Source organism: Narcine bancroftii, chromosome 6, assembly GCF_036971445.1.
Source record: "Narcine bancroftii isolate sNarBan1 chromosome 6, sNarBan1.hap1, whole genome shotgun sequence".
NCBI classification, from domain to species: domain Eukaryota; kingdom Metazoa; phylum Chordata; class Chondrichthyes; order Torpediniformes; family Narcinidae; genus Narcine; species Narcine bancroftii.
Window position 1 is genome coordinate 243,349,922 of NC_091474.1, and position 26,051 is coordinate 243,375,972.

Sequence of the window (26,051 nt, forward strand, 5' to 3'; positions counted from 1 at the left end):
TAAGTGTATACAGAGCCGTTGTCATACCCACACTCCTGTTCGGCTCCGAATCATGGGTCCTCTACCGGCATCACCTACGGCTCCTAGAACGCTTCCACCAGCGTTGTCTCCGCTCCATCCTCAACATCCATTGGAGCGCTTTCATCCCTAACGTCGAAGTACTCGAGATGGTAGAGGTCGACAGCATCGAGTCCACGCTGCTGAAGATCCAGCTGCGCTGGGTGGGTCACGTCTCCAGAATGGAGGACCATCGCCTTCCCAAGATCGTGTTATATGGCGAGCTCTCCACTGGCCACCGTGACAGAGGTGAACCAAAGAAAAGGTACAAGGACTGCCTAAAGAAATCTCTTGGTGCCTGCCACATTGACCACCGCCAGTGGGCTGATATCGCCTCAAACCGTGCATCTTGGCGCCTCACAGTTTGGCGGGCAGCAACCTCCTTTGAAGAAGACCGCAGAGCCCATCTCACTGACAAAAGGCAAAGGAGGAAAAACCCAACACCCAACCCCAACCAACCAATTTTCCCCTGCAACCACTGCAACCATGTCTGCCTGTCCCGCATCGGACTTGTCAGCCACAAACCTGCCTGCAGCTGACGTGGACATTTACCCCCTCCATAAATCTTCGTCCGCGAAGCCAAGCCAAAGAAAGAAGAATATATTAAAAAAATGTATTTGTTGGACTCAAAATACCCAGTATTCTTATTAAGATAAAATTTTTTAGTTTATTTGCCAGAACAAAGTGAAGGGAGGAAAGATTGGGGGAGACATCACGGGTGCCTGGAATGCATTGCCTGGGGTGATGGTGGATGCTTGTACAATAGGGGGATTTAAGAATCTCTTAGACAGCACAAGGATTAAAGAAAAATAGAGGGCTATGAGGTAGGGTTTAATTTTTTTTCTTTTTTTGGTTAAGTATATGTGGGTCAGAACAACATTGTGGGCTGAAGGGCTCTGCTGTAATGTTCTATGTTAATGTTAACACTTTAATTGATACCCTTTGATTGACAAATCTGTGAATATCTTTGGGGCAGAATTTGCTACAGGCAGTCTGCAAAAGCCACAGTGCATTTCTGCATCCTCCCCACATCCTCTGTACAATTTGCATTTCAGTCCATTCCCTCTGGAACATCAAAAGAGCTGATATAAAGGCATGTTTATGTCTCAAAGATCAGTGCATTCTCCTCTTCACCAGCACTTCTCATGTGAACATAAGGACATAAGGAATAGGAGCACGAGTTGCCAGCCTGCTCTGCCATTCAATAAGATCATGGCTGATCTGATCAGTGACTAAACTCCACCTACCTGCCTTTTCAACATATCCCTTAATTCCTTTTCTATGTAAAAATCTATCTAATTGAACCTTAAATATGTTTAATGAAGTCACCTCAACTGCTTCCCTAGGCAGAGAATTCCACAGATTCATGACTTTCTGGGAAAAACAGTTTTTCCTCATCTCCATCTTAAACCTACTCCCCTGAATCTTGAGGCTGAGTCCCTAGTTCTGGTCTCTCCCACCAGTGAAAACAATTTTCCTGCCTCTATCTTATTGATCCCTTTCAGAATTTTAAATGTTTCTATATTTTCTGAATTCAAGTACAATCCCAGGCGATTTAGTCTTTCCTCATAGGTCAACCTGGTGAACATCTTCTGGACGGCCTCCAAGTCTAGTATATCCTTCCTCAAGTATGGAGACCAGAATTTGCCTTACCAGTACATTGTATATTTGCAGCATGACCTCCCTGCTCTTGATTTCAATTCCATGAGCAATGAAGGCCAACATTCCATTTGCCTTAATAACCTGTTGTACCTGCAACCCAACTTTTTGCGATTTATGCACAAGCCCTCCCAAGTCCTTCTGCACTACAGGATGCTGCAGTTTTTCACCATTTAAATGATAATCTGCTCTTCTATTTTTCCTGCCAAAGTGGATGACCTTGTATTTACTAACATTGTACTCCATCTGCCAGACCTTTGCCACTCACCTAACTTAACTAGATCCTTCTGCAGCCTCCCCACATCGTCTGTACAATTTGCTTTTCCACTCAATTTAGTATCATCCTCAAACTTGTCTACGTGACACTCTGACCCCTCTTCCAAATCATCTCTCTAAATGGTAAATAGCTGCGGGCCCAGGACCGACCCCTGGGGCCCCCTCTTACCACTGTCTGCCAATCAAAAAAACACCCATTTATCCCAACTCTGGCTTCTGTTCATTAACCAATCCTCAATCCATGCCAATATACTTCTGACTCCATTCCTCTGTATCTTATTGGTAAGTCTCCTGTGCGGCACCTTATCAAACGCCTTCTGGAAATCAAAATATACAACATCAACCTGTTTTCCTCTATCTACCGCACCCATTATATCCTCAAAGAACTCCAGCAAGTTTGTCAAACAAGACCTGCTCTTTCGGAATCCATGCTGCGTCTGCCTGAGGAACCCCTTTGTTCTAAATGTCTCACTATTTCATCCTTAATGAATACAGACGTTAAGCTAACTGGTTGATAGTTACCCGTCTTCTGCCTCCATCCTTTTTAAAAAGTGACGTGACATTTGCTGTAATCCAATCTGCCGGGTCCTGCCCAGAATTTAGAGAATTTTGGTAAATGACTACCACTCCTGCCATTTCCTTCAGTACCCTGGGATGCATCCCATCAGGACCAGGGGATTTGTCTGCTTTCAGTCCCATTAGTTTGCTCATCACTCTCTCTTTTGTGACAATTATTTTATCGAGGCCCTCACCTCCCTTCGCATCCCTATCACCACTCTCTGGCATGCTTGACATGTCTTCCACCATGAAGACTGACACAAAAGGCCTCAGCCATTTCCTCATTAATCGATATCAATGATCCTTTCTCATCTTCCAAGGAACCTATGTTGACTCCCCCTTTTCTGTTCTATATATTTATAAATTTTTTTGCTATCTGTTTTTATATTTTGTGCTAATTTATCCTCATAATCCTTCTTCCCTTTCCCTTATTTCCCGTTTAATTGTCCTTTGTTGCCCTTTTAAAGTTTTCCCAATCCTTCAGTTCCCAACTACTCTTGGCTACTTTGTGCACGAGCTTTTAACATAACATAACAATTACAGCACGGAAACAGGCCATTAGGCCCTTCTAGTCTGCACCGAACCAAACACCCCTTTCTAGTCCCACCTCCCTGCACAATGCCCATCACCCTCCATCTTCTTCTCATCCATAGACCTGTCCAACCTTTTCTTAAATAATACAATTGACTCCACCGCCACTATTTCTCAAGTATTTTATACTTTCCTTTATTTCCTTAGTTAACCAAGGCTGGCTCTTCCCTCTCTCACTGCCCTTATTTTTAATGGGAATATACTGTTGTTGAGCACTGTGAAAAATCTCTCTGAAAGTCTTCCACTGCTCCTCAACTGTGCTTGTGTGTTGAGACACAAGATGGGAAACACTGGCATTGCTCTACAGTGAAATCTACAGTTTGCTTGAAGTTACTGTTCATTGTTGAAACAAGATTTCATTCAAGGCTGGGACCAGCTTTTCAATCATCAGTATCTGCCATTGTGATGCCATGGATGCTCACAGTACAGGGGCCCCTTTATAGTGCTGCAGGGCACCTCACTGATGTTATCCACTGGCAGGGAGACCAGATGCAGACAAGAACACAGAAAGGTACTGTACAGGAACAACCCTATCGGCTCACGATGTCTGCGCTGATAATGAAGCCAAATTAAACTAAATCTCTTCTGACTGCCATATCCCTCCATTCCCTGCTTATTCGCAAGTCAATCTAAACATTTTAAATCCTACTATCATATCTGCTTCTACCACCACACCTGCCAGCCCGTCCCAGGCACCTATCACTCAGCGTAAAATATCAGCTTCACACATTTCCCTTAAATTTTCCTCCTTTCATCTTAAATGCATGTCATCTAGAAAAGAAAGATTCTGACCATTATCTTATGCCTCTCAAAACTTTTTAAACCTCTATCTGGTCTCCCATCAGTCTTCATGGCTTTTCATCCATCACAATGTTCCTATAGGGTAAACTCATTTCTCATATTAGTTAAAAAAAAGCCCAAATTTGTTCAACCTCCTCATTCTTCTGATCCAGGCAACATTCTGGTACTATCACGGTTTCCAACATTCTAGAGCCCCAACATCTTTCTGGGATGACTAGAGTTTCACACAAAACCCCAAGTGCAGTCTAACCAAAGCTTTATATAGCTACAACATGACCTCCTTTCTCTTATACGAATTGCTCCAACCAATGAGTCCACATACCATGGATCTTCTTAATCACCCCATCGACTGGTGTGGAGTTATGGACCTGGACCCCTTGGTCCCTCTGTACATCAATGCTTTTCACAGTCCTTCCATTAACTGCATCAGTTCCCCTTATAGTTGATCTCCCTTATATTTGATTTGCCTCAACTCACCCTTTGTCCAGGTTAAGCTCCATCTTCCATTTCTCCACTCATACCTCTAACCAATTAATTTCCAGTTCTATTCTGTGATAATGCTCTATACTGTCCACAACTCCACCAATCTTTGGGTCATCTGCAAACTTACTTATCTACCTACCCATCTTTTCATCTAAATAATTTATATATCAAAAACAACAGGGGTCCCAACACCAATACCTATGGAACACCACTGGTCACAAACCTCAAGCCAGAATAACCCCTGATCAGAACTACTCTCTGCCTTTTATGGACTAATTCCGAATCCAAACTATCAATTCACCATGAATCCCATGCATCTATATCGTTTGGAACAGCCTACCACGAAGGACCTTGTCAATTCCTTGAACGAGTCCATGTAGACCAGTCATGCTCAACTTTTTTTCAGCTATTGCCCCGCCCCCCTAGGATTCTGCTCAAAGTTTATGGTCCCCCTTCCCTGTGAAGGAGTCAAGTTTTGGTTTCTTCCATACATCTCTCCTGCTGACTACATAAAAAAATATTTGTTATGTGAAGTGAAAAGAAAACAAGGCTTTTACTTAAATGTGCCCTGCCACCCACCCCCCCAGGCCCCCATTGAAAATGGCTGGTGTAGACAACATCAACTGCCCTACCTCAACAACCACCTTTGTTTTCCTCCTCAAAAACAATTAAATTTCAAATTGCTTGTGCTCTTTCCTGCAAACTTTATATTCCTTGAGAGCACTGCCTAATTTTAGCTTCCTAAACCTTACATATGTTTCCTTTTCCTTTATGTCTAAAATCACGACCTCTCTCATCAACCTTACTGGCACATACCAGTCCTGGGCCTTTGATGGTCCTTAAACAATTCGAACACGTCAGGTGTGGAATTGTCCAGTAACAACTACTCCTAATTCACTCCCTCCAGGTCTTTCCCTGATTTTGTACTTACAGTCTTAACCTTATTCATAACTATTTTTAAAATAAGGAATTATAATCACTGTTCCCAAAGTACTTCCCCACTCACTGTCAACTGGCCAGGTTCATTTCCCAGTATAAGGACTAATATAGCCCCTTTTCCTTGTCGGACTATCCACATATTGCTTCAAGAAACCCTTCTGGATGCACTTAACAAATTCTGCCCCATCTGATCATCCGGCACTAAGGAAGTCCTAGTCAATAATGGGGAAATTAAAGGAGTGAATGCAACTCAAAACATAATACAAACTTTCCTCCCTATATCTCCTGCTGCTTAGGAAGTACCCATCTGAGGTATACTCTCTTCTCCCTCCTCCCAACAAGGCTTAAGAGTGTGAAAGCATGTATCCACATACTTAAAGATAGTTTCACCACTGCAGCCATCAGGTTCCTGAATGAACCCCATAACAGTGCTACAATGCTGCTCATTCTTGGTGTTAATTCTATACTCTATAATTTTGTTCCTTACATCGTTATATGAATATTGCAGAAAATCCATCTCACTGTAGCAGATATTCTGCAACAAATAAACTGAAACTCAAGTTTTCTGACGATGACAAATTTGTTGCTTTACATTCTCCAAAATCCTTCGACATACGTGTTGCTCTATCTCTCGATGGCTCTTGGGAGGCCTCTTGAATAACCCTATCAGAGTGGTTGCAGCTTTCTTATTTTTGATCTCTATTTCTATTCCAGACTGAATGAGCCCACCATTACATCTTCTCTGAGTGCAGCTGTGACACTCTTCCTAATCATTTTTTTATCATCCTATTGCTCAAGTACAACCCAACAAAATACAAATCCTCCACCTCTTTCACTTTCTATCCCTTCTAAAACGTCAAATCCCAAGAACACTGAGCTGCCAGTTCCGTTACTCTTACAGCCTAGTCTCTGTCATGGCCACATCATGATCTGATCCATGCTCTAAGTTCGCCTTCCTGACCTTGCATTAAAGTAAAACATTTCAGCCCATCAGACTCTTTGTGTTCCTTTCCCCATCCCGCTCTGTCCTTCCTTTCAGACTTGCTTGCATAACATCAACTGTGCTTTAAACTCCTTCATTTGCTGCCCTGCCACTCAGATTCCCACCACCCCCCACCCATCCTGCCACTCATTTTAAACCCTTCCCATTAACATCAATGAACCTTCCAATTGAGGTGGAGGGAAACTAATATCCCTCTCATACCTTGCCCAGGTCCCAATGATCCGACTATCTGAATCCCTGCCTCCTCCATCAGCTTCTTAGCCATGTATTAAACTGCACCATCTTCCTATATCTTGCCTCACAAGAATATGGCACGGGTAGAGTAATCCTGTGATAACAAACTGGAAGTCCTGATTTATAATTTTCTACCTAGTTCCTTAAAATCATTTTGCAGGACCCCATCTTCATGCCTATGTCATTAGCAGGACAATATTCCAGATATTGATTTGCCAATGCCCATATAATTAGAGCAAGATATTCTTCTTGCATACAAATCTACATCACAATACAGGCCCTTCAGCCCACAGTGATATGCCATCCTAATGATAGTTTACACATAATTGCTGGAGAAACTCAGCAAGTCACAGTGTTCTTTATGTGCCAAAGATAAAGATACTGTGACAGTATATAGATATGTTTTTGGGAGATAAATCGGGGCAGGATTTTTAGTGTACGTCACATACAAACACTTTAAAACAGATCTTATTTAAAATACTGGAGCTCTGTTAATGCTACTAGACATGTTGGCCCCAGAGCCTTTGCAAGTTTTGGAGAATGCCCAAGAGACTTCACTAATGGATTGTTGTTTACAAAAGGCAACAGATGAAAGAAATTGTCAGAGCCACAGATTGTCTGAGGTGGAACTTGCTGTTCTAGGAGGGTCATGTAGTTTTGCAAGCAGAGAGAGTCAAACAGGATTTTTTTAAATCTCAGAGATAGAGAGAGAGAGAGAGAGAGACAGACAGACAGACAGACAGAGACAGACAGAGATCAGTTCTACAGTTTTACAGTGAGCAGCAGCAGCTGGGACTGGAACAGGACAAGCTGGCAAGCTTGTGGAAAACCCTATTTGGAAGACTGGTTGTGAGTGCTTAGTTCAGCCTGGTCAAATCCCTTGTGGTTCATGCAAGAGGAAAGGACTGGCTGTATAATGTTTCACTTGTGATGACCTGAAAGAAAAAGGATATCATCTGGAGAACCCTGAGGGGGCAAGTTTCATCAACAAGACACTCAAGTGGCTGATTAAAAAGGAATCAGTTGTGGGTGTCCAGTGTACAACAAATCTCTCTCTGAAAACAGACAAGAACCTTCTTGAGCAGTAACGATTTACTTTTCAAGCACCAAAGCCTGGTGAACTTTATAAATGTTAAATTCTGTGCACAGTATAAGAATGGCCTGCAACCAGTGAACTTGGAGGAATGAGAAGTGAGATTGGACTGTGAACCAAAGAACTTTTCTGAACTTACACACATACACGTGCGCTTAGAATTAGAAGGGGGTTAAGTTAGGATAGTTAAGTCAATGTGATAAGTTAAAGTGTGATTCTGTTTTCATGTTTAAAGATAATTAAAAGCAACTTTTGATTAAGTAACCATTTGTCTTGACAAATACCTATTGCTACTGGGTCTTGGGGTTCTCTGGGCTCGTAACAATACATAATCAATGTTTCAGGCCTGAGCCTATAATCAAGGTATGAGCAAATGTAAGCAGGTGTCTGAATAAAATGGTGGACGGAGGGGCATGGGGAGCAGCACAGGGTCAAAGGCAAGAGGTAATAGGTAGCTATGGGAGGGCACAGAAAAAGATGAGAAGTGATGGGGAGGAGATAACTCTCTGAATGGAGAAGGAAGGGGGTGAAGAGCTGAAGGAAAGGAGTCAGAAGGATAGCGAAGAGAGGAAGAACAGGGAGTGGTTTAGCAAAACATGGAGAAGTCAATGTTAATGCCATCCGGTTGGTAAGTGCCCAGATGGAATATTAGGTGTTGCTTCTCCACTTTACAGGTGACCTTGGTTTGAACATTGAACACTACAGCACAGTAGAGAACCATCAGCCATCAATGTTAGGCCGAGCTATATATTCCTTAAAATAATACTAAGCCCTCCCTTCCATGTAACCCTTTATTTTCCTTCCATCCATGTGCATGTCTAAGAGTCTCCTAACTGCCCCTAATGTTTCACCCTCCACCATCATTCAGGCACCCACAACTCTCTGTGTAAAAAACTTACTGCCGATGTCTCCCTTCACTTTGTACACGTGTCCTCTGGTGTTTGCTATTCCTGCCCTGGGAAAAAGGCGCTGGCCTCTCATGAGAGGCCATGTTGGTGCGGGAGTAGGACACAGAATTGAAATGAATTGTAATGAAGGGCTCAGGCCCCCAACATTGGTTATCTATCTTTATCTTTGCTACAAAAAGAACACTGTGAGACCTGCTGAGTTTCTCCAGCAATTTTATGTAAATTACAATCACAGTGTCCACAGACTTTGTTGTTCAACTCCAACCTACTGTAACATCTGTCTAAAATTTCTCTACTACATAACCCTTCATTTTTCTCAGTTCCATCTCTTAAAAGATCCTGTTGTACCTGCCTTCCATCACCATTGCCTGCAGCACATTCCATGCACCTCTATGTGAAAAACTTACCTCTGTACTTACTCCCAAGCCCCCTCACGTTAGCTATTTCAGCCCTGGGGAAAAGCCATCCACACGATCAATGTCTCTCATCATCTTGTACAATATTATCAGGTCAACCCTCCTCCTCTTCCGCTCCAAAGTTCACTCAACCTATCCTCACAAGGTATGCTCTCCAATCCAGGCAACATCCTTGTAAATCTCCTCTGCACCCTCTCTTGCATCCACATCTTTCCTGTAATGAAGTGACCAGAACTGAACACAATATTCTAAGTGGGGTTGAACCAAGGTCTTGTATAGCTGCAACATTACCTCACAACTCTTGAACTCGATCCCAAATTAATGAAGGCCAACGCACCATACACCTTCTTAACAACACTATCAAATCATCTTTTAGTAAAGGCTAACATAACTTGTTGTACCTACGTGTCAAGTACATTTATGAACAAAGGCACCCAAGTCCCTTTAAACACTAAAATCTTTCAATCTTTCAACATTTAAAAAATACTCCATCTACTACTCCCATCTGCCATTCCCCATTCACGTAGTTTTTTTTTAACCCCCAAAGGTCCTTTGCATTGCCCGCGAGCACTGTATCAGCAGCGGTCTTGAATTCCCTCTTTCAAATAATTGTCCAAGATTGTGAACAGCGAATCCTGACAATCCCTGTTCACCATGTTAATTACATCCTCCCAACCAGAAAAGAACTTCCATCCCTTTAATTCTACTTTTTCTTTGCATAACTGCACGTTAATTGTTTCATTAGTACATTATGAAAAAAATAATTATTCCTACCCTGCGGGAGTCTATTAAGAGCTACCAAACACTGAACAGCAAAAGACACAATTAAAACACCACAGAAAGGGTACTTTCAAAGTACTTAATAATACAATACAGTCAATTTCACTTAGCATGCAAATTTATATTTGAAATTGTATTGAATTGCTGTGAGTTTCTTTTTTGCTATAATATTTTTTTCTGTTACGTTAATTCAGGATAATCTGCAGTCTGGCACATATCAAGGGTGATATTCTAGTTGGCCTCTTTATGCTTGCACAACAGTACTTCTCAAGTAGATCCATTTAAGTGCCTGTGTTACATTGGGAAGGAAGATTTGATGATTAAGAAATAAGTTATTGTCTTGAAAAAGAATACGTGAAAAGGTAAGCAGCAAATGAAGACTAAGTAGAATTCGGAAACCAAGATAGAGGGATAATGTGTGGATGATTTTAACCTTCATTTAGACTGGGTGCCTTTGTTCATAAATGTACTTGACACGTAGGTACAACAAGTTATGTTAGCCTTTACTAAAAGATGATTTGATAGTGTTGTTAAGAAGGTGTATGTTGCGTTGGCCTTCATTAATTTGGGATCGAGTTCAAGAGTTGTGAGGTAATGTTGCAGCTATACAAGACCTTGGTTCAACCCCACTTAGAATATTGTGTTCAGTTCTGGTCACTTCATTACAAATTATCCCATATTCAGGGTATTTCTCTTGAACAGTTTGTCCTACATTGACAAAGGGCACATCATATTAGACTGAGCAATGAGCCAGATTTAGTTAACATCTTAACACTGTCCTGGAACAAATGTAATATTCTCGAGTTCACTGTACTGCTCGAAACAAAAAAGCACAAAATAGTTGCTAAGATTTGTGATTTGGATAAGATTGCTTTCCAAGTGATGCCAGTGGCAGTCCCACAGAAAACTGGGCAAATCTGCAGCAATGGAGGGAGGATGCTCGCCAAAAACAATTATATTTTTCAATAGTAAAATTAGTTTATACCCCTAAGAGGCTTGAATTTCATTCCCCCCCATCCCCCACCTTCTCATAAACCTCCCTTTAAAAACTAAGACGTACTGAAAAACAAATATTAGCACAGATCTTTGTAAATGGGCATGAGAAAATAAAACCTTGACAAATAAGGAATAGAGGATGAGTCAGAAAGAACTTCCATCCAGGTTGGAAGGTTTCTTGAAACACAGAGTAGTTATTGAATATATAAATTGAATGTGGATTGGAATTTTTAAATGCAACTGAGATTTTTTGCTAACTAGAAATATTTGAGACATGGAACCTAACTCCATATAGCTGCTTTGGCCCAGGAAATTATGATTGCCACAAATTAAGGAATAGTTTCAATGAGTTGTAAAATGCAAAAGGAGATTTGTGTTTCCTGGAGTTCAAAAGAATGAAATGTGATATCATTCAAATTAGAGAAACACAAAAGCTGCAGACGTTGGAATCTTGAGCAGATGAAAAACTGCTGGAGAAACGCAGCAGGTCAGACAGCTTCCATGAGTATAAATGGCCAATCAATGTTTTGAGTTGAAACCCTTTATCACAACTAAAATAAAGAGGTTGAATTATATATACTGCATACACTTGTGTAATAGTCAATTCCATGTAAGCCCCCTTTTTTGGGCCAAAAATCATGCGTTTTCCATATGACCCATGGCCCCGACTGCCCGCCCATCTGATCTCCTAACACTCCAACCGCAGATCCTTGCCCCATCTGAGCTCCTGATGCCCTGCCCACCAGAGCTCCCGATGCCTCAGCCATAAATTCTCTCCTAGGCCCTGGCCGCCTGCCCATCTGAGCTCCGCTCCCGATGCCCTGGCAGCAAATCTTCGTCTTAGCTGCCCAGCCAACTGAGCTCCTGACGCCTCGAACACGGACTTACCACCTGGTCCTGACCATCCGGGCTGCTTGATGCCTTGAATGACGCAGGTTAACGCAGAAAAAAAATATAACTTGTCTAAAAATCGACCCGAAAAATTGGTCCAAAAACTTGACTATTACACGAGTATATACAGTGTGTAAAGGGGAAAGAAGCTGGGGTAGGGGCCCAGAGGTGATAGGGCAGAAGGTGTAAGAGGTGAAAGGAGGGGAGGGAGGAAAAGTTGGAGAAAAAGAAATTGAGTATAGGAGTCAGTGCATAGATGTAAACCGTGGAATCAGCAGGGATGGAGGTTACCTAAAGTTAGAAAAGTCATTGTTCATGCTGTTAGGTTTAAGGCTGTCCAGGAGAAATATGATATGGTCTTCTTCAAATTTACCTTTAGCCTCACCTGACAACAGATGATGTCAAGGGCAGACAGGTCATTGTAGGAAAGGGTGGGGGAGACCAAATGCAGATTGGGTGACCTCTTTGCCAAACACCTACAGTCCATGAATCTAAACAGGCTTCCTGCAGCCAACAAATTTAACTCCTCCAAATATTCTTACAGTCTGTACTCAGCCTCATCCATTGTCAGGGTGAGGCTAAATATAAACATGAGGAACAACAGATCATATTCCTCTTGGCAGCTTTACACCTATTGGCATGAACAGTGAGGTAAACAAGAAAGTCTGCAGAAACTCAGCAAGTCACAAAGCATCTATAGGAAGTAAAGGGAAACAAACATTTCAGGTCTGAGCCCTTCGTCAAGGTATGAGCAAAAAGCAGCCTGAATAAGAAGTTTGGGGAGGGAAGGGGCAGGAGGAGGAGCACAGGCTAACAGGAAAAAAGTCATAGGTGGATACAGGTGGGATGGTAGAAGGGAAAAAAGCTGAGGTGATACTGGAAGGGGTAGCTCTGGAGAAAAAAAGGGACGGGAAGCTGGAGGAAAGAAAATCAAGAGATAGAGAAAGAAAAAGACTCAATGGAGCAATTTAACAGAAATTGGAGGTGGATGTTAATGCCATCTGATTGAGAGTGCCATGTCAGTATATTAGGTGTTGTTCCTTAGTTTGGCATGCATGAGGCCATCCACAGACACGTTGGTGCGGGAATGCGTGTGGAATTAAAATGGTTGATCATTGAGAGGTCCTCATTATTGTAGCAGACAGAGCGAAGGTGCTCATCGAAATGATCTTCCAGTCTGCGTCCAGTCTCTCCGATGTAGAGGAGGTTGCATCAAGAGCACCAGATGCAGTGAGCATTGAATTTTCTAATTTTATGTAACCCCCAATCCCATCTGACTCTTCTGTTTCCATCTCCTCTTACCTACACCTGAACTCATTTTTTTCTCTCTCCAACTTTTCTTCCCCTTCCCTTCTTCATGGTTTCTCCATCTAACTACCTGTCTCCACCTCTCACATCTTCTATCCTATCATCTCTGAGCCCCTTCCCCATTTTTATGTGTGTAATTCTACCTACTTATCTCAGTCTCGATAAAGGATTTCAACTCAAAACACTGATTGCTCTCTGAACTTGCTGAGTTCCTCCAGCGATTCATTATCTGACTCATTGGCTTGACAGCTGTGAGTCTATTTCCCCTGAGCAGTTAATGTAAAACTTCAGGTAAAATTCCAGGATGAGGGGATAGTCATTTATGGGGAGAAACTTCTTTGTTTAAAGAATTGTAAATGTTTCAAAAGTTCTAACCCAGATGATTGAGGAGAGTACGTTGAAATGTATGGACAGCTATTCTTGCTGCTATTTCCCCTGTTCTTACACCCAGATTTCTCTCCAGTTGTCAAGTTTATAGCTGATCGATCTGAGTAGCTTCAACATTGACAATCGTGTGACTCTGAAGCTAATCTCTGTATCATTCACAGGTCCCAATACAACCAGAAAAACCTGCTGTTCCCAGATAGGTAATGAAATACTGTCTAGAAACGTCAATGTTCCGACATCAAACATTCATCTTGCACTGGGAGTAGGGGTATGCAGATGAACATTAACAAATTTCTGTGAATGACTGTATTTTTTTGGTTGCTGTTCCAACCAATGAAACAGACCCCTCTGAGGGGTACAATTCATTGGTTGGAATCTTCTGAACTTACATCATTCCATAAGTTTATCAATGAAGATGAAGAAGAGGACGACAAAGTATCCTATCCCAATAGTCAAAGAGTACCACACATGGAGTGTGAGAGGGAGAGGGGAGGGAAGGAAGAAATTCAATTAAAAACCATGTAAAAACATTTCAGAACAAACCTATCAACAAAAGTCACTAACTCACATCCAGGAACACAGCTAGAATAAGTAATCTAGAAAGTATCCTAAGGATCACTAAATCGTCATAGAATTGTGACCTGCATATTTTGAGATACTTACTTCAAATTGATCCAAAGGAGAGGCAGGTGTATTCAAAAATGCCAAGAAAGAATTCTGTGAATCTTGGTGCTTTACACCTAGAAAAATAGCAGCAATTTGTTTTTAAACTCTAAGTAATATTGAGCTTGTGCTTTCTCTGGGAGATCATTTCCAGCTGGCACAAGGATGGCCAGAGGTGCTGATGTACCTTGGTGTTTTGGAGAATTTCTTTTAATTAAAGGAAATTGCTTTAAACTTAAACAGCGGTTGTCCTTCCATAACAAAACTCCATTTGAAAATACAAACAAAACAATGAAGCTAAAAACAAACAGCATCATTTGTGAGAAGACATTAATTACATGCACTATTCTTTTATGGATTATTAACTTATCAAAACACTGAGCTAGAACTTGTACAACCGACCCTAACCAACCAATTTATTTATTTTTATTTTTTACACTATGAACCAAATTAATCAAAGTACACACAAACATTTCCTTCTTGAATATACACAGTGTCATTTTCTCCCCTTTTCCCCCCTCCCTCCCCTCCCTCCTTCCCACCCCCCTCCCCACCCACTCAACGTTCAACCTACACAATACACCAATTTATTAATGCAAAGAATGAGAAGCCATGTAGCTCAAGGAGAAAGCTATAGGATTCAAGGATACATTACTGAGTAAACTACAAACTATAATCCTATAAATAAATCAACTTCGATGAAACACAGCAGGGGACGGAGGAAAACTAATACGAAGGTATACATTTCAGAGCCTACACTTATCAGAGCGAGATTATGTTCATGCTCAGACTGTCAAAGAAGCTTTGATGCCAAATAACAATATTAGAATTTATTTGCATGTCAACCAGAAGCATTAGAATTTCTGAACCTGGGGATCATTTTATTTGTGAATTTTATTAAAAACACAGAAAATTACTGCCACATATTCAAGTCAGCAACTATTAGGCAACTCAACCAAACAGTCAGCATCAATTCAACCAGCTTTATCAACCTGTTATCATCAATCCAGGTCACCAATCTTAAAACTATGTCAATTTTCATTGTATGATCAATGATTTTTAGCTTCTAGCCTACTCCTTTAGCTCTACTGACTGATTTGTTTAATATTAATGATGCAAAAGGAATACCGGTTTCCGTTATTCTCAAGAGAAGCAAACTGAAGTACAGGTTAAGGTCTATGTAGCAACTGCGCCGTGCGCCCATACCCTTTTCTGCTTTTATTTCCTCCATTTCCTTCTTGAGTTTCTCAATTTCAGTTAGCAGCTCCAGGTTTCTCTTCTCACCATCTTGCAATTTGCTGGAACAAAATTAAAAAAAAAAGTTTAGATTTAGGGAATCGAAAATAGAATGCAATGCACAAAAGCAGTCGAGAAACTCAACAGGTCAATTAGCATCTGTAGGAAGTAAAGGGTAACCAACATTTCGGGTCTGAGCCCTTTGTCAAGGTATGAGCAAGCCGGACAGAGTCCTGAAGAAAAAGGTGGGTGTGAAGAGAAGAGGAGAGGGGGGAAGGAAGGGGCAGGGATGGAGCACAGGCAAACAGTTAGTGTAGGACCAGTGAATGTGGTGGTGTCTGTAATGAGTTTCTATGTTCTTCCTCTATCTGCGTGTGTTTCTTCTGGGCACTCCGGTGTCCTCCCGGGAGTTGTAGGTTAATTGGAGGTTTTGGGCGGCACAGGCTCATGGGCCAGAAAGGCCTGCTACCGTGCTGTAAGACTAAATTTAAATTTAAAAGTAAGGGGTCACAGGGAGATACAGGTGGGAGGGTAGAAGAGAAAAAAAAGATCTGCTGAGGTGATGGGGGTGGGTGGGGGCAGGGGCAGGAGAACTGGAGCTGGAGGAAAGGATAGGGAGAGGGAGAGAGACTCGGGGAGGGGTTTAACAGAAATTGGAGAAGTTGATGCTAATATCACTGATGCGCCCAGACGGAATACAAAGTGTTGTTCTCAAGGCCGACCAAGCCAGACCAGCCATTAGGATTAACACTAGGAGAGTTAAGTACAAGAAAAGGTCATTCAACCCAGGTACAACCCGATTCCCCTCCAACTCCACATCAATCTGTCCCATGGCTGAACTCAATGTTCTTACCTCTTTTTTTCCACTTGATGAATTAGGCTGAGCATTTATTTTTCTGTTTTGCCCATTTTTTATAATAAGCTGAGCTTGGTTATCCACCCCAATTGAGGGAGGGAGGGAGGGTGGGTGTATGTCGTAGATGGTAGGATGTACGATTGATTGGCCTCGTGTTGTGCAGGGTAATGGATAAAGATATGTGTGTGTGCACATATTCACTCAATACTCAAGCAGCATTCCCCTTTAAATACTGGGACATGAGAAATCCAGCTCAGTCTATGAGTGCCACTAGTTTTTCTGAATTACATTAATGGTTTGAATTTGAAATCACTGATCCAAAGAATATCTTTGGCATGGAGCAGAATTTTAAAACACAGAGGAGTACAAAACAGGAACAGGCCCTTTGGCTGTGCTGACCATAATGCTAGCCAAACTAATCCCAACAGCCTGCATGTTGTGTATGCCCCTCCCCAATTTCCTTGCCTCTTTATCTATTCCCATCGTATCTGCTACATCTACTGCATCACTGACAGTGCATCCCACTTAATAAACTTCAGCAATGATCTTTTCTCTGTGATGGAAGTGAGGTTGTTTTCTGGCGATTACACAGTCCTGTTCTAATAACAAATTTTCAGCTAATGAAGTAATGTGCAAATCCTTGCAGCAAGCCCTGGACAACATTTATGCACTGGCCAATTAAATCCAGTCAACAGCCATCCCCAACCGAGACACACAGAAACTGCAAATGATGGAATCCTGGTGAACGAGCTGGAGGAACTCAGCAGGTCAGGCAGTGTTGCACCATCTTGATGAAGGGTCCCAACCCAAAACCTTTCTCTCCATGGATGCTTCCTGACCTGCTGAGTCTCTTCAGCTTCTCTCTGTTCACTCAGCAATTTTCAAAATTCAAATCACCTATCAGTGACAGAAAATGGCACAACCATCTTTGACTGCCCACAGAACCACCTACTGCACTAGATGTGCCCAAGCTAATCCACAGCACCTCATCAACTACAATGTCTACAACATAACGCACAGAATCATACACCATTCTTTCACCCACCAGATGGCATTAACATCAACTTCTCTGGTTTCCTTTAGGCCAATCCCCCGACTCCTGCTCTTCCCCTTTCCTCCAGCATTCCACTGCCTTCCCTCTCTATACCCACCCGTGGGGTCTGTTCTCCCCCTCAATTTTATTCAGACGCCTGCCTGCTTTTTGCTCATATCACGATGAAGGGCTCAGGCTTAAAACTTTGGCTAGATAGCTTTGCTATGTAAAGAACGGTGTGTGCCTTGTTAAGTTTCTCCAGCTTTTTTGTGTAACCTTCACTATTCTTCCTATGGGTTCTGAGCACATTATTCACAGTGCTGTGCCTAGCCTGCTTGATAAAGGCTGTCTTACTGTTAATTTTATAAACCTGGGAATATTTCTTTAAAAAGATTTCTTGGTTTTAGTAAATCTGGAGCAAAAACATTGATCTCCAGTGAATAGTAATTTCAGAGAATAAAATCTATGAAAAGGTCATTTTACTTTTGATCATAAATGTCATTCACCACAGACATTTCTTGAAGCACATCAAAGTTTTCAGAGTTTTCAACCATCATTACATCTGTCCACGCATCTCCAGTCCATGACGACATAAGACTCTAAGATATAGGAGCAGAAGTAGGCTATTTGGCCCATCCAGTTTCCTCCACAATTCTATCATTAGCTGATCCATTCTCCTACTCAGCCCCACTCACCTGCCTTCTCTCCATAATCTATGCCTATCAATCTCTGCCTTAAATGCACCCAATAACTTGGCCTCCACAGCCGCCAGTGGTAGCAAATTCCAGAGATTCACCATTCTCTGGCTAAAGAAATTCCTCCACATCTGTTTTAAACGGGCACCCTTCAATCCTAAAGCTGTGCCCTCTTTGGGAAACAATGGGATACAACTTTGCCACATTTATTCTATCCAAGCTTTTCAACATATGAAAAACTTTTATGAGGTCCCCCCTCATTCTTCTGAACTCCCAGGAGAGCAGTCAAATGCTCCTCATTTGCTAATCTCTTCTTCCCAGGAATCATTCTTGTGATTCTTCTCTGAACCCTCTCCAATGCCAGCACATCTTTTATTAAATAAGAAGTCCACAACTGCATCCTGTATGTGAACTGATCACAGCAAAGGCTCCACCTGATTGATAGTGAATCACTTTGGGACTTCTTGAAGGGCGTGAAATGTTTCTATGAAATGGAAGATTTTTTTCTAGTAGATCCATGTTGTGATTATTCTCAGCTGCCTTCGCCCCAGTCCAAGCAGTGATGAGAAAATGGTTAGCATCGAATCCAAGCTGTTGAAGATCCAACTGCGCTGGGTAGGTCACGTCTCCAGAATGGAGGACCATCGCCTTCCCAAGACCGTGTTCTATGGCGAGCTCTCCACTGGCCACCGAGACAGAGGTGCACCAAAGAAGAGGTACAAGGACTGCCTAAAGAAATCTCTTGGTGCCTGCCACATTGACCACCGCCAGTGGGCTGATATTGCCTCAAACCGTGCATCTTGGCGCCTCACAGTTCGGCGGGTAGCAACCTCCTTTGAAGAAGACCGCAGAGCCCACCTCACTGACAAAAGACAAAGGAGGAAAAACCCAACACCCAACCCCAACCAACAGATTTTCCCCTGCAACCACTGCAACCGTGTCTGCCTGTCCCGCATCGGACTTGTCAGCCACAAACGAGCCTGCAGCTGACGTGGACATTTACCCCTCCATAAATCTTCGTCCGTGAAGCCAAGCCAAAGAAGAAGAAGACAGTGTGATCAGCAATAATCAACAATTGAGATCCAGAACATGAGACTGAAGATCAGGGCTCTAGATGTGTGACCTAATTAATTAATTAGGTTAAATCCAGCTCCATACATGACAACATCACGAGTGTGATGGATTGGGTTTTACCTCTTTTTTGATCATCCTGGGAAAATTTTGTAAATCCCTCAATGGAAATTGATTGAAAAAGAAAGGAATCCAAATAATTTTAAACTGGTTCTTCCAAGTTATAGTTGTGGTTTATTTATCTTACGGATTTCTTCCTTGCAGGCAAGCTGCCACATTTTTATGATGGTGAGCTGGATCTGGTTCAGGCCTCACTGACGGCTTGTAATAAAACTGGAGCAGGACTGGTCACAGACTGTAAAAGGCAGTTTCCTTCAGGGTGGAAAACATCTCAGAATGTAAATATTCCTCTGCCTTACCAATACACAAGATTTCTCTACTCCTCCAACTATGGTCTCTTGAGCGTTCCTGAATTTAATTGCTCGATCTTACTTCATCTGCCAAGGCTGAGGCTCCAGAATGTTCCCCATAAACTTCTCATTCTTAAAAAAAACACGTCTAAATCTACCTCTTCCACCAAGTTTTTGAATATCTGCCTAATGTCTCCTTAAGTGGGTCAGCATCAAATTTTATTTGATAAACTATTTTTATTTCAAAAGCAATTTCATCTGATTTCTTCAACAACAATTCTCAAAGCACTGCAGCTCGGCTAACATCTGAATCAAAATCTTGGAAATAAAGGTGCATTTGATAGGATAGTTACAAAAGTCTATGGGATGCTGGCCTTCATTAGTCGGGGGATTGAGTTCAGGAGTTGTGAGGTGATGTTGCAGCTCTTTAAATCACAAGTGAGACCACACTTCAAATATTGTGTTCAGTCTGGTCACCTTATAACAGGAAGGATGTGGAAGCTATGGAGAGGGTGTAGAGATTTATCAGGATGTTGCCCAGATTGGAAAATATGTCTTATGAAGTAAGATTAGCAGACCTGAGGATTTTCTCTTTTGAGTGAAGAAGGGTGAGAGGTGACTTAATAGAGGTCTACAAGATTCTGAGAGCCATAGATAAGTTACACAGCCAGCGCCTTTTTCTCAGGGTGAGAGTCGTAGATACTAGAGGACATCCGTACAAAGTTAAGGGAGGAAAGTTTAGGGGAGGCATCAGGAGTAACTTTTTTTCCACACAGAGTGTTGTGGGTGCCAGGAATGCATTGCCTTGGCTGGTGGTGGAAGCTGGAACATTTACGAGATTCCTAAGACAGGCATAAAGAAAAATAGAGGGTTATGAAGTAGGGAAGGTTTAGGTTTTTTTTGGGTAGTATATATAGGTTGGCACAACATTGTGGGCTGAAGGGCCTGTACTGTGCTGTAATATTCTATGTCCTAAATGCATATTTGTGTGATGTATGAGCCTTGGTTCTATTTCCAGACCCAGAGTTGTTTCACCACTTCAGAAGGGAAGCATTAGCTAACTGAGATACTTACTAAGGCAATCCTTAGAGGTGAAGAGGAAATAAGCAATGATTTTCCCCTCATTTGGTTACATAACAAACTGTAATTATCTTGTGGATGAGAGCCTCCCTGTATAATGGAAGGATGGGATTAATTGGATGTGGAGAGGATGTTTCCTATGGTGGGAGAGCCTGGAACCAGATGGCATAGCCTCAGAAGGCATAAACATCCCTTTAGAACAGAAATGAGAAGGAATTTCTTTATCCAGAGGGTGGTTAATCTGTGGAATTTGTTACCACAGATGGCTGTGGAGGCCAAGTCATTTGGTATGCTTAAGATAGGGATAGATAAATTCTTGTTTAGGAAGAGAATCAAGGGTTACATAGAAAAGGCAAGAGAATGGAGTAGAAAATCAACTGAATAGTGGGGTGATCAAAGGGCCAATTGGTCTAATTCTTCTCCCACATGGTCAATGGACAAAAATGACTGCAATACATGTGGTGCTTGGATCCAATCCAATTTATCACAGGATCCTGAAAAAGACTCCATTCCCTCCTCTCTCACCTAATTCCACCTCTTTGGTAATGAAGCCAATCCCCTGTTTTAGGGATTGATAATGACAAGGTGCCCTCACACTGCCATTGGAGATTTGAAACACATTTCCACAACACTTATCCTCATCCCATCAAAATAAACTAACTGCAACTGAAGTTTTAACCTGATATTAATAAGAACCCAAGAAGATGATTTATTTTCAATTAAAAGTACCTGTAGTCCTCGCCTAACAATTTAACTTGAATTTAAGAAAAACATTCACAGTGATAGGAGCCCTGCTTGAACGTCCACAGCTACCAAGGCCATCGCTAGGAAAATGAGCTGAGGTCAGGATAACTTTCCATTTAACATACTATGTTGGATTATTTGTGATGTACTGATAAATTGTCTACTGGTGAATGTAGATCCAATGTAACCTTATTGAGGCATAAAATCCTCTTCAATGAAGATAAAATTGTGCCATTTATTTCATTCCTTGAGACAAACATAGAATATTACAGCACAGAACAGGGTCTTCAGCTCACGATGTTGTGCCAACCTATTTCACAATGAATTTCACCCTTCTCTCTAGCACACACATCACCCTTTATTTTTCTTATATTCATGTGCTGGTTTTAAAGTTTTTTATATGTCTCTATTGTATCAGCCTCCAACATTTCTTGTATTCTGGGCACTAGTCTCTGTAGAAACCCTACTTCTGACATCTCCCCTCAACTTTCCTCCACTCGCCTTAAACAGAGACCTGGTAGTGACCATGATCATCCTGGGAAAAAGGTGGTGGCTGCCCACCCTATTTAAGAACCTCATAATCTTATCCACTTCAATTACATCACTGCTCATCCTTTACCACTCCAAAGAGAAAAGCCCTAGCTTGCTCAACCTTTCCTCATAAGACATGTTTTCCAATCCAGGTAACATCCTGGTCAATCTACTCTGCACGTTCTCCAAATCCTTCCAATAAGGAGGTGACCAGAACTGCACACAATAATTTAAGTGTGGTCACCTCCTTATAGCGTTGTAATATTACCTTGTGGCTCTTGAACTCAATTCCTGCTTAAAGAAGATAGCATACCATATGCTTTCTTCACCACCCTAACAACTGTGCAGCAACTTTGACGAATCTATGGACTTGGACCCCAAGATCCCTTTGACCCTTCACACCACTAAGAATTCTACCATTAACCTTGCACTCTGCCTTCAGGTTTGATCTTCCAAAGTGATTCTCTGGATCAAACTTCATCTGCTACTTCTCCACCCAACTCTGCATCCTGTTGTAACTTGTGACAACCTTCTACACTATCCATAACACCTCCAACCTCTGTATCATCTACTAACTTTCTGACCCATCCCTTCACTTTCTTATCCAAGTCATTTATAAAGATCTCAAAGAGCAGAGGTCTCAGAACAGATGTGTAACATCTCAAGTCAGTCACAAATGTTTCATGGCTCTGATCACAGTGACAATGTTTAAAAGTGTGTGCATCTCGGGGGGGGGGGGGGGGGGGCAGAGACATACAGGGTGTCAAAATGGTTCTACAAGTCCACCATCTGACTGTCTCTTAAGATCCTTATGTCTCTGTGCAAGACGAGACCATGAGCCAAGATCTCAGAGAAGGACGGAACACAATCTATGCTGGACTCGTTCGGAAGAGGAGCAGATGGACAACGATTTCCTATAAAAACCCTACATCCTTCCTATTAAAGATTTATAATCATCAATCCAAAGAGTTCTTTTCACTTAATGTAAACCACTAGAAACAGACATGTGAAATATGGTCTCAAGTTGGTAATATACTCGTGTATTTATTTCTGTATATATACATCACATGAATATTTATTTTCTTCCTCTTCCTTTTATATCTAATACTGTATATGCAGTCAAATAGGATGATCTCGAAATTTAAAAATTTCACGTTAAATTCAGGTGCAGTCCAATATGCCAGGTCTAAAACCTGTACCTTGATGGTGAAGTCTCAGCACCACTGCCATCTTTCCGCTGGCTCTGATACAATCTCAAGTGTTTCTGTTAGCTGTCTGCCAAGTCTCAGCACTCCTCTGCGGAGCCCATCTGCCCAGTCTGACTGCCGTCGGCTCAGTACAGGTTTTAAATGACCTGTTACTGGAGCCGACAGTGGTTTATTTTGAAATATCCAAATAAAATTGAAACATTTACATGGTAATTTGTTATTAAAATATTGTGATTTGCATGTTATAGCAATACATTTCTTTGAAACAGCTAAAGGAATTCATAAAAATTCTATTTGATACATAGTTAATCCCTATGTAGATTTAGTGTTAGAGGGATGGCGTACGGAATTACGTTCTCATGTATTCCACTTGAAAAAATTATAATTTATGCAATAAGTTTCATTTCTTTTTGAAAATAAGGAGCCCATATACAAAAAGTGTTGGTTTAAAAATTTAAAGATCTCTCTATATCTGGTCCAATGGGTGAACCTGTGCTCCACAATTGAGAACAATTTATATTTAGATTTATATTTTTAGATTGACATTCTATATATATATGGAGAGAGAGAGAGAGAGAGAGAGAGAGAGAGAGAGATAGATTATATAACATATAGATTATTTATATCTTTCTTATTTATTCTTTGATTTTATTATTATTAGATTAGAAGATTAGAAAGGGGAGGGTTAGGGAGGGAAGTTGGGAGGATTGAAAATATTCACATGTAATTTGATATCAATACACATGTAATTTGATATCAATACATCTCTATATATGTATTTTTCAAGGTGATTAAAATTTTTAAATAAAATATTTTAAAAATTGTGATTTGCTTTTAACAGCATTCACTGGTCAGTGTGACAGTATATAGATATGTTTTGGGGAGATAAATTGGGGCAGGTTTGTTAGTGTAGGTCACATACAAACACCTTACTTAAAATACTGGAGCTCTGCTAATGCTAGACATATCAGCCCCAGAGCTTTTGCAGAAGCTTTTAAGACTTCACTAATGGATTATTGTTTACAAAAAGGGAACAGATGAAATAACTTGTCAGAGCCGCAGACTGTCTGAAATGGAACTTGCTGTTCTAAGAGGGTCATGTGGTTTTGCAAGCAGAGAGAGTCAAACAGGATTTTTTTAATCTCAGAGAGAGAGAGAGAGAGAGAGAGAGAGACAGACAGACAGACAGACAGACAGAGACAGAGACAGAGACAGACAGAGATCAGTTCTACAGTTTTACAGTCAGCAGCAGCAACTGGGACTGGAACAGGACAAGCTGGCAAGCTTGTGGAAAACCCCATTTGGAAGATGGGTTGTGAGTGCTTAGTTCAGTTTGGTCAAAGCCCTTGTGGTTCATCCAAGAGGAAAGGACTGGCTGTCTAATGTTTCATTTGAAATAAGGGAAACAAAAAGGAACTCTGTGGTGACCTGAAAGAAAGAGGTTATCATCTGGAGAACCCTGAGGGGGAAAGTTTCATCAACAAGACACTGAAGTGGCTGATTAGAAAAGGGATCAGTTGTGGGTGTCAGTGTACAATGAATCTCTCTTTGAAAACCGACAAGAACCTTCCTGAGCGGTAACCATTTACCTTTCAAGCACCAAAGTCTGATGAACTTTATAAATGTTAAATTCTGTGCACAGTATAAGAATTGTCTGCAACCAATGAACTTGGAGGAATGAGAAGTGATATTGGACTGTTAATCAAAGAACTTTTCTGAACTTACACACACATTACATACATGTGTGCTTAGAATTAGAAGGGAGTTAGGTTAGTTAAGTCAATAGTGATAAGTTAAAGTGTGATTCTGTTTGCATGTTTAAAGATAATTAAAAGCAACTTTTGATTAAGTAACCATTTCTCTTGCTGAATATCTATTGCTGTTGGGTTTTGGGGTCCTCTGGGCTCATAACAATAGCCAGACATGTAATTTTGATTAAATGGAAAGACAATACTCCACCTACACATACACAATGGTCAAATGATATTAGGTCTTGTTTAAGTTTAGAAAAAATTAGTTATGCCATTCAAGATTCAGATACTAATTTCCTAAAGACATGGATCCTTTTATGGACCATTACCACAATCTAAAGTTTAAGGGTTGTTTTAAACTTCAATGCTGATCATAATGCCAATTTAGTGAATCAATTCAATCATAGAACCATAGAACATTACAGCACAGAAGCAGGGCCTTCGGCCCTTCTAGCCTGTGCCAAACTATTATTCTACCTAATCCCACTGACTTGCACCTAGATAATAGAATCATACACTCTTTCCATGAAGGAATATCCAACTTTAACACATATTACAGTATTTGCAAGTTCTATTTTAACTCAATAAAGCTGAATATAAAAGTACAGCTCAGATTAGTATGGAGAACTCAACTCCTTAGATTGAGCATCTACATAATGACAGGCAAATTAATGATGGATATAGCACAGTGTGCGACAGGAGATTGGAAGCTGCAGAAAGTAGTAAATGCAACTCAGAACATCACACAAATGTTCCATCCTTCCATGGACTCCATCCACATATCCCACTTGCAGGGAAAGGCAGCCAACATACTGAAGGACTGATCACACACCAAACACACTCTTATCTCCCTCCTCCCTTCTCCCGTTGGGTGAAGGTTCAAAAGTATGAAAGCGTGCATCAACAGCCAGTTTTCCCCCCACAGCCATCTGGTTCTTGAATGAGCCCCACAATGGCTGCCTTTGCTTGGTACAAATTGAACTTTTTTCCTCTCTTTGTAGCTCTACACTCTGTAATTTAGCTCTTTTATATGGCTTTATGTATGTTAAGTTAACTTGTTGGACTGCTCACTGAAGACCCATCCTCTCTGTACTAGGTATAATGTGGCAAATTAACTTAAACTTCATTTGTAAGTTTTTGAGAAACTTTTTCTTCTGTAAGTCTAATACTTCCTCCAGAGGCATGTGATATGAAGCAAGCTTAACAGAGCTAGGGGCTTTCATTTTGGAGCAAATAAGGATGAGAGGTGATTTAATAGAGGTCTACAGATTGTAAGGAGCATAGATAGGGAGGAAAACCAACACTGCTTTCCTAGGGGGACAATAACAAATACCAGACGACCTTTGTTTAAGGTGAGTGGAGGAAAGTTTAGGGGAGATTTCAGAGCTTTTTT

At 41.3% G+C, this 26,051-nt stretch overlaps 1 protein-coding gene and 1 long non-coding RNA gene across 17 annotated transcripts in view; one reads left to right on the top strand and one right to left on the bottom strand.

Annotated features, from left to right (window-relative positions):
- The window catches only part of LOC138737196 (serine/threonine-protein kinase MRCK alpha-like), a 653,014-nt gene that overhangs the window by 69,729 nt on the left and 557,234 nt on the right, over positions 1–26,051 (bottom strand). For all 11 annotated transcript variants that reach the window (XM_069887840.1, XM_069887837.1, XM_069887843.1 and 8 more), the window contains 2 exons: positions 15,250–15,341; positions 14,044–14,120 (listed from right to left, as the gene is read on the bottom strand). In XM_069887840.1, the coding sequence (XP_069743941.1) occupies positions 14,044–14,120; positions 15,250–15,341 (169 nt within the window). The remainder of the gene's footprint in view (positions 1–14,043; positions 14,121–15,249; positions 15,342–26,051) is intronic.
- The window catches only part of LOC138737198 (uncharacterized), a 93,029-nt gene continuing 70,553 nt past the window's right edge, over positions 3,576–26,051 (top strand). For 5 of the 6 annotated variants that reach the window (XR_011340831.1, XR_011340827.1, XR_011340828.1 and 2 more), the window contains exons 1-3: positions 3,576–3,652; positions 9,993–10,160; positions 13,542–13,580. This is a non-coding gene — a long non-coding RNA (uncharacterized lncRNA). Of the gene's footprint in view, positions 3,653–9,992; positions 10,161–13,541; positions 13,682–26,051 lie in introns of those variants that run through there. The other variant, XR_011340826.1, reaches the window with a different exon arrangement.